General features: G+C 40.2%; 1 protein-coding gene across 2 annotated transcripts; it reads left to right on the top strand.

The window, feature by feature from the left end:
- Positions 1-3,779: 3,779 nt before the first annotated feature.
- On the top strand, positions 3,780-8,556 carry LOC109522672 (translocon-associated protein subunit alpha-like). 2 transcript variants are annotated; one of them, XM_019881427.1, is made up of 9 exons: positions 3,780-3,915; positions 4,885-5,003; positions 5,079-5,169; positions 5,241-5,368; positions 5,788-5,922; positions 6,148-6,224; positions 6,913-6,991; positions 7,690-7,783; positions 7,883-8,556. In XM_019881427.1, exons 1-9 carry the CDS (start codon positions 3,846-3,848, stop codon positions 7,945-7,947), a joined length of 858 nt encoding a protein of 285 aa, XP_019736986.1. In that variant the 5' UTR covers positions 3,780-3,845; the 3' UTR covers positions 7,948-8,556. The 2 variants fall into 2 exon arrangements, with proteins under 2 accessions (XP_019736986.1, XP_019736985.1); XM_019881426.1 differs by having other exon boundaries at positions 6,913-6,995.
- The last annotated feature ends 884 nt before the right edge of the window (positions 8,557-9,440 follow it).

Genomic DNA, 9,440 nt, shown 5'->3' with positions numbered 1-9,440 from the left:
CCCCCCCCGCGCATCAGGCTTTTGAGATATTTTCACTTTTTGTTTTTAAGTTTGATCTTTAAAAGCTTGTACAGTACAGATTTGACCATCCATTGCAATTTAGAGCTATAACGTTTCAGAAAAAAAAGGGACATATTGATGATCCTTATCCTTAATTCATAAACATAGCTAATATTACAATGTTACAAATTATTTTGTGGTTATTATTTTTATGATGATTTTTCTGAAAGTTGTGCTAATGACCAAACTGGGCCATCATCGGTGAACTTGGGCTGGCCCATCACAGTCACATGGTGGTTCAGCAGGCTACCGTTACTGTCGGACCCTGTCTTCATTTCTAACCTAGTTTGTATGTTTTAGGATAGGAAATTCTAGGTGACTGCTGACACTTCCACTTGAATTTTTGTGGGCAAAAGAAAATGACTTCAAGAGGAGAGGTAGAGGGGAAGCGGGAGTTGCTATTGGCCTGATAAAGCTCATCAAAATTAGTTTGAAATTTTTACTATTGATATCAGCCTCAAACTAGGATTGTGTGGCGTCAACTACAAAAACCTATGCTGAGGCAGTTTTACCGGAAAGGACTGCAACAAATCAATGATCAACAGTGTCATCTAGTGGTTGGAGGTTCACACTACACTTCAAACGTGTCGCAACCACTCTCAAATGTGATTAGCGTGGTCTTGGGTACTCTCTGCTTTATCAGTTCCTTTGGTGCGCTTGGTTTGCACAGAAGCATACACATCCGACACAGTGGTAGCGGCACGCACATTTCCTTTCTCTTCCTCTCTCGACTCATCAGACTGAAGCACGGCTGAGTACTGAATCTGAGAAGAGCTGCAAGCAGACTTGGTCTGAGGGCCCTTGAGGCTTAGGTTGGCATAGCAGTCAGTAGTTTGTGGCTGAAAAGGGGAAAGAAAGATGATCTCAATGTAATTGCCTAATATAATGTGCTTGATTATTGCGCAGTATTTACATGTATCTATTTAATATATAGTAGATGGTGCAGCTTTATTTGTAACCGCACGTTTACAGTTGAAGGGCAATGTGCTAAATTGCTTTTCATTGTTTCTGCAAGAAAGTTGGACTCTACTGTGTTTGTATCCATTCTTTAAAGAGCGTTAAGCTCTAGTTGGCCTTTTCGAATGATTTATAGAAAGAATGACTGTAAAGTAGACGAGTCCACAGTGGCCATAGAGTTCAGTTCTAAGATTTCTGATCAAATGTGATGATAGAATATGCAATTATTTTTCAGACATGAAAAAATAAAATTAACTTAAAACCTGCAACTCAGAGCTTGAGCTCAGTTGATCCCTCAAAGATGATGAACTGACCGTCACGTGTGGAGGGTTGATTTCAGAAATCGCAGTTGTGCCTGAGGACGTACAGATGTATAGACAACACAAATCCATAATGGAAGAGGACATTTCTTAAAATCACTTACTAGTTTGCATGCAGCTAACGTTTCCGTATATTGGAGAATCTTGCATCTGTTGAGGACTCTGACTGAAACAGCACATAAAAGGAGGTTTAATTTATTTTCAAATGGCCACTGGATTTTTTTGAAGTGCATAAAATCTTTTGATTAGGTCAAATATAAATACCTTTGTCTTTTCCTTGACCAACAACTTTTTTTCTCTAATCAAACATACAAAAGAACAAATCAAATATAAGATGATTAAAATGCATTTCTTCATTTGATTTAAAGCTGAAGAAATTGATTACCTGAGCAACATGATTTGAAAACACAAAAAAGAATATTGCCAAACAATGAGAGTACCAGTAATCCACTGGTCACCCAGAATAAAGGTGGCATACAAAAGGGGTTCCAATCTGTCAAAAGAGAGGACAAAAATACGTCCTACTTTCAACAAAATAATCATGAATATTTCACTTGTCTTTTTTATTCACTGGATAACCTTAATGTCGCCAGGTGTTGTGATGAGATTTTGCTGTTTTAGAAATGAGCAACAATGACAACAAAGACCCACATAATAATCATTAGGAATGTGTGACACACTTAATATGGCAAGTACGGTGTAAAAGCAGAACTATTGTAGCAGCTCTTGTATTAAATCTGTAAAGTAGTATTTAGTATATATACTGGTGTGTATATATATATATATATATATATATATATATATATATATATAGGACATATGTAATAAATCGATCGTCATATACTGTACTTCTATATCTATTTATCTATTTCAACACTTACCCCGTTGGATTGCGCTATTAGAACAGTTTTTCATGTTCATGATTCTCTGATCGCAAACAGACAGTTTGCTCGCTCGCTCTCGAGAAAGTGACTTGCAAGCAACTGTTGTCGTCTTAAGAGGATGGCACTTATGAGGAAAAAAAAGACACAATGACATGTACAGGAAGTGCGCTTTTGCAGAAACCACAGGCTGAGAAAAAACAACATGTCAAAAGTAGAAAATTGGGTGTCAGACTGTAATAATTGACAACATCAAGAAAGGCAGGCACAGAAAAATCCTGACTCAAACAAAAAAATGTGTTGCAGCTGAACCTATTCAGACAAACAGATTTTGATAATTGGTGCTATCAAAGGTTGACAGCCGGGAAAGTGTTAAACCAAGATATATGCCAGAAGAAATGTGGCATCTAAATGTTGCATTTTGTTTTTACTGCAACGATACTTGGTTAGCAGAGTGTAAAAGTGGTTAGTGTATCCGCCTCACAGTTCTGAACTTGCGAGTTTGAATCGCAGGCCTTCCTGTGTGAAGTTACCCTGTTTTTGTATGGTTTTCTCCAGGTACTTTGATTTCCTAAGACATTTCAAAAACATGCATGGGTTAATTGACATCCCCTAAATTGTCCATTGGTGTTAACATGAGTATGAATGGTTATTTGTCTGAATGCACTGGTGAGCTTTCCAGGGTGTAGCCCACCTCTCACCTGAAAGTCATCTAGGAGAGGCTCCAAGTCACTCACAACCCTGTGAACAGGATAAGTGGGATATGAAATTATTAGAGTAATAGTAGACCAAAAAATAGACAGGGACATTCATGGAATTGAATTACATTTATCTCCTTCTGTCACGGGGACATTGTCAATTTGACTATTGAACACAGTTACTACAGCATCATGCTGCATGTGGACTGCACGTCTGCTTCACAATATGAAGTTCTGCGTTCAAATAATGTCGGATTTGTATGTTCCTTATACGCACTTTATACAAGATTTAAATGTTTTTTTTCTTCCTCATATGGTTTCTCTGTGGCTTGCCATCTATTTTTTAATATCAGGATCATTAGGCTGTGTGTGCAAGTTTTGTATGTTTGTGTGCATGTGAGTGTGTGTGTGGGCGAGTGTAGATTTCCTTGTGTGGATATTTATTTGCGTATGTTGAGGGGGGCTTCCTCTTTTTATGGTGTAAGTTTGAAATGTTTTAACTGTACATCACTTTGAGTTGCATTTGTATGTATGAAAAGTACTATATCAATAAAGTTTGATTGATTGATTCGATCGATGTATGATGCTAAATATGATGCTCAATATTGAATGAGGTTTCTTGTCACTATGTTGTTATCGCACATCAGGAGCACTCCGCCCCCACCCCCCAAAAAAAAACCATATATTTTTAAAAATTCTGATGAACCGCCAATATGCGTATAGGTGAATCCGCGGGTACCAAATCGTGAGTATTCGGGGGTCGTCTGTACTTGAACTCTGGCAAGACGTTTTAAGTTTCTGGCCACCTCCTCTAAGGACTGACAATGGGCGGGTCCAACTTTTCTTAGCCACGCCCCTCTCAACCGTGTCTCTCTTTTCTGCTGATCGCTGATGTGTAACTAACTTCAGTTTGCAAGCACGCTGCAAAAATGTTCACTTTTGGATCAAAAGTGCTGTTGCTGCTCCTCCTGGCTTTCCCCTGCGGCTTGATATCCATGGGTAAATTTTTTTCAGACTGCGTGTTACCGTGCTTTTACTTTTGTGCTGTTAAAATGTGAATTAGACAAAATACATCGACGTGGCATATTTACCACGAGAAGATGTGAAGCCAGCAGTTAGGTGTGCTCATTCTAAACTACTTTTTTTCATTATCTGAAACTATAAACTTAATGGACGTTGATCGCCTCCAGTCAAGGTTTACCATTAGTCGTTTGGAATGAATGAACGTTATCGACGTCTGTTTGTGTGAAGCGTGAGATTTTATCGCATGCGTGCCCACGCAGAGGTGAATTGATTCGCCAGCGAGGAAGCAGATGTTTTATCTTCGTCTGTTTAAAGTTGAAGTGTGTGGATGTAGCGACACTTCGGTGCTCACGCTTGATGGGACACGTCACCATAGTGTGGGTAAAACGCTAACTTGTATTTGGAGCGTTGTCTGACGTCATCGGTCAAGCCGCCCCACTCGGCCGCTGTATTAACGTTTATTAGGAATTGCTCAAATGGGAATTTGACCAAATAATGCATTCATAAAGTGGAATAAATAATTGTAATGAATTATCATGTTTACTACAAATGTTTCTGTTTTTCTAATGTACTCATGCAGTACAACTAACCCCTCCAGAAGCATCTGATAATTGACCATATATAGGTGCAATTGTTTAGAACAAAGTACTGTACACAGTCTCTTTGCCTGAGGTAGATTTTATTTATTTATTTTTTTTGCAGTTGAGCAGTGTGTGTGTGTGTGTGTGTGTGTGTGTGTGCATATCATCAAACAGTACTATAGAGATATGAAACCGTGCTAGTGGTCATTTACGTTCATTGGGAATATCGTTCACAAAAGTCAATTGTCTTTTCAAAATTAGATTTAGCTGCCAATACATGAACATTCACTTGGCCTCAATGTATCAGGGCGAACAAAATTACAAGGTTTAAATCAGATTTCCTTTCTTTTTCATTGCCGTGCAGGCCGAGTGTCCGCCAACACTGAATCTGCCGAGGACGTTGACCCAGATGCATCTGTCGATGAGGAGGAAGAAGATGAAGAAGAAGAGATGCCGGTGGAGGAAGAACAGATCCAAAGCTCGGCACGTAACATAATTAACAATTGAGCAGTGTTATTTCCCACTCTACCTTTAATGTCACGTTGCGTTGCATGTCAGGAAGGGGATGACGACGACTCCGAAGGAGATGATAAATTGTTAACATCTCACGCTGATGCCGACACAACCATTGTCTTCACGACAGGAGAAGGTGAATCCGATTTTGATAGAGGGGGCTCACCACTGTACTTTAACACTCATCTCCTTGTCTGAATACTTTAGAATTTCCCGCTAATGAAATTGTGAGGTTTCTGGTGGGCTTCACCAATAAGGGAAGTCAGGATTTCACCGTTGATTCCTTAGAAGCAACCTTCCGTTACCCTCAGGACTTCCAGTTCTACGTTCAGAATGTGAGTCAGAACCACTTTTCAAACCTCCGGGCACTTTTTTTTTTTTTTTTGCATTGCAAGTTCAGTCTATCGTAATTATTTATATCTGCCTGTGAATGTTAATACTGTGTATGTATATTCTGGTAAGATATATGATGGAGGCACCCTGCACAATCTATTGTAAGGGTTTATCCAAAAATAGGCCTTTACAAAGCCAATAAAGCTCTGTATCAAGGGCGGAGTGCCCATCGGGGATTTCTGTCAAATTAACATATTTTCCCGAACGGCCGGTGTATTTCCCGTGCATCATGAAAGGCTTCATTAAACAATTAACAATCACTATTGCATCATGGAAATTTCAACGATCAGTAACTGACGAGTTTGCCAGAATGAACAAGGCAGCTTTTTTAATGAAATTCTATTTCATATGTTTGTTGTAGTTCACAGCTTTGCCTCTGAGCACGGTGGTTCATCCGGGCGCGCAGGCCTCCTTCGAATACTCTTTCATCCCAGCTCAGCCCATGGCCGGTCGTCCATTTGGTCTTGTTATTCTCCTCAACTATCATGACACTGAGGTTAGAGAGTACAGTATCTATTTGTCCATCGGGTCCATTCATTCCTATTCCAGTTAGGCGTTATTTTAGGCGTTATTTAACTAACGTGTGGAAAGCTGTTTGGTTAAGATGCTTGAGATATACTTTGCACAACAACTTTGTAAGGTTCGTTTAAGTTCAGTTCCAAAGATACGAGTATTTGAAATAGCTAATTGCTTCTTCCCGATGTTTACAATTTTCCTGCAGGGCATTGTGTTTCAGACGGCCATTTACAACCAGACTGTCACTATCATTGAGAAAGAAGAAGGCCTGGATGGTGAAACGTAAGACATTCCTTTCGTGATATTTGTTCATTGCATTTGACAAGAAAAGATGCGCCAAGCCTTATTTTTATATCTCGGCATCATGTAAACAATTCGTAGGTAATTCCCCACATGATACCCACAGACAGTCTCAGCCCTCAATTCCCCAACGTGTTGTAGTACCAAACCGTAAAAGGAGGTGTGAAATTGGTCTGTCTGATTTTTCAGTGCAACAAAATCCACAGAAACTCATCATCGTATGCCTCCCAAAATCCTAAATCAGGAGCTTGTTTGGAATGTGATTATTAGATACATAAAAATGCATATATTGTGAGTAAGTGAGCATCCATAGCTTTATTTTATTTACAGATACCGGAAAATAAACTTTTTTTCACGGAACTGATGTAATTATGCTGATTGGTGGCAAAACAGTGTTTTCAGTCAGGCATACCTGACTGAACATGATGTAGTCCGAACCCCTTTGTTCAGTCTCCTTCAAAAATATGATGAATGGACTGTGTCTCCTGTTTGTGCTCTTTTTTTCCATCTATTTGTTCATTGCATATTCTGCTGATGTATTTCAACATGCTCCATTCATCAACTGCTGACTTGATAGATTGCCCACCGAATGGCTTTAAACTGAGAGAAATGTTTCTTACGCTTAGAACAATGGACACACACTAATGACTATGATGTAATGTACTTGCAGAGTGTTTATGTACATCTTCCTTACCGGCCTGGTGGCGCTGATGCTCTTTGCGATGTACCAGGTCCTGGAATCACGAACGGTAAGTCTTTTTTTTTTTTTAAATCAACTATGAAGCTATGAAAGGTAAGTCTAATGGTTGAAAACAATCCATTCAGAAATGATCATTTTTTTTTAACATGTTTATTCAATGTCAAAACCGATGTTAAACTGTTAAACAGTCTGAAATGCAAATGAGGTTTGATGTGGAGTTAGTAGTTAAATGCCCGCTGAGCTGGGAAGTCCGAATGTATATCACGTGCTGGTTCAAATGACCGTGTTTTGCACAACTTTAGAGGCACATTCGCTTTGGAAATTGTAGTTGAATTCAGAGGTTTCCAATGGTACTTGTTGGAGGCTTGTCTTCGTAAAACATGATGATAGATGCTCTAACTGTTACAACATTTCTTGAAGTCATCTTAATGCTTTGGATGGAACACAGTTATAAGCAGGAAACCGCAATCTAGCTAGGAGACGCACTTACAGAGTTGTCTGGTCTATGTTCACGAAAGGTGTTCACACTATTTTTCGTCGCTCAGGCAGTTCAAGTCAAGGTCACCTCATAAGGTTCAAGTGGTGGTCACATTGCAACGTTCAGAGTAAGGTCTATTGTCAAAGTCTGTGTCTGCGATAAATAATTTAAGCTAAACATGCAAAATAGATAATTGATGGCTTCATACTCTACTGTGATTTGTGTCCCTGCGGAGGAATATGAAGACGGTTGTTAATTCTGTTTTTCAGAAAAAGAGAATCCCGGTAAAGTTAGAGAAGGGCACTGGCGGAATGAACGATGTGGACATCAGCTGGATTCCTCAGGAGACTCTCAATGTCATGAGTAGGTTCCTGCCCCCCCCCCCCCAATCTCCAACAGGAAATCTGTCTTGCCAGTTTGCACTGACAGTCATTTTCCAAATATGTGCTTTCTATCTTGTAGACAAAGCTTCCCCCAAAACTTCACCACGGAAACGAGCCAAGCGGGCAGCTGGAGTGGATCAATAAAGCTGTTGCTTTGCCTTCAATCAACATGAAGTCCATGAGGATTTCAAAGCTCTTTTCCTCACACATGTCTGATGCGTGATGGAAAACAGTGTTTGGACTTCAATTTCTGATCCGCGACTCTCAGAGTTGCCACCTCGACACTAGCTGAACTGAATTGTCATTCATTTTAATGTTTTTGTAACAGTGTGAATGTTTATGTGTGAATGTCAAAAAGAGGGCAGGAAATGGGTGTGGCTGAAAGCATCTTAGCATAGAAATGCTGTGCCGTTATCATAATGAGACAACTGGATCCTCACTATGTGCCATATCTCTCTGTGCCATTTCACAGGACCTCACAAAGCCCAACAATCGTAATTTGAATTTTTATCGGAATTGCACAGTGTACAACAGTGCAATGAAATTATGATTTAAAAAAAAATACATACATTTTGCCCTAGAAGTAACATTTCAAATGTGGTGGGGTGGTAGCAGCTGCCATTCGAACAAACAGATTTTACTCCAGGTTGTTAGAAAATTCCATTTGGTGTCTTAAAGGTGTCTGCGGACTCTTTAATGGGGCTGTTCAAACACATTTTTGAGAAGAATAAATGTGACGCCAAAACAATCGGACAGTTTTCCTTTTGTGGCATTTGAAGTCTTTGATGGTTGAGCATCCTTTTCTATTATTAACACATCCTGCATGGAGATAAGCAGATGAAAAGACTGATACAGGATCAGTGTGCTTAATTTTTGATGCATCAAGGTAGCAGGGGGGAGGGATGGAGGACGGAGGGGGCTGTCCGGCTCTGAGAGTGGGGCGTTGAGCTCAGCGCCCGTTTGGAGGAGGAGGGGTGTGTGTGTGTGTAGAGTGGGGCGTTGAGCTCAGCGCCCGTTTGGAGGAGGAGGGGTGTGTGTGTGTGTGTGTGGGGGTGTGTGTGGTAGTCAGCATCCCCATTGTGTGAGGCATAAACACCTATTTCCCAAAGGCCAATTCCACCTTAAAAATAGGTTTTCATATGCATTTTGCATGTTCGTTCACATGCAAACAACAGATTTCAGGTACTGACAACCAAATGTTCACCATTTTATCCTGACGAGAGCAGATTTGATTGTTTTTACTTTTGTTACAGGGGACTTCTTATTGGAAATGTAGTTTTTAGTTGCTCGCAAGTCACATGACTTGATTCGAGTGATGATATTGTAGTCGGCAATTTTAAGACTTAGACTGCTAAAGACATCGAAGCGACATTCATGTCCTACCTGAGCTAACTGTTATGCTTTTAGGACAGTCGAGATCTAGCTAGTCTCTTTTTGTGAGAGGGTCATGTTTGAGTTTTTCCTCAATGTAAGTCACAGAGCGATTAGTGCATTCCTCCGCTTCTCGCTATTATTTCAGTGCTCTTTAAGCACCTTTAACTGACGCTGGCCGCCCATTTGGGTCTATTCGCAGCGCAGGCGGCCTCAGACAAATTGGCACGTCTGCGAGCGTGTCTAACCACGTCCAAAACCTCCCA

The sequence above is a fragment of the Hippocampus comes genome, unplaced genomic scaffold, assembly GCF_001891065.2.
Source record: "Hippocampus comes isolate QL1 unplaced genomic scaffold, H_comes_QL1_v1.1 scaffold68, whole genome shotgun sequence".
Lineage (NCBI taxonomy): Eukaryota > Metazoa > Chordata > Actinopteri > Syngnathiformes > Syngnathidae > Hippocampus > Hippocampus comes.
This window is presented reverse-complemented; position numbering and strand designations above follow the sequence as displayed.

Excerpts from the sequence above, each read along its gene's own strand:
- LOC109522672 (XM_019881426.1), top strand. The coding sequence starts at position 3,846 with ATGTTCACTTTTGGATCAAAAGTGCTGTTGCTGCTCCTCCTGGCTTTC. Across the intron at positions 5,170-5,240 it reads TGTCTTCACGACAGGAGAAG|AATTTCCCGCTAATGAAATT; the intron begins GTGAATCCGATT and ends TGAATACTTTAG. Across the intron at positions 7,784-7,882 it reads GGAGACTCTCAATGTCATGA|ACAAAGCTTCCCCCAAAACT; the intron begins GTAGGTTCCTGC and ends TCTATCTTGTAG.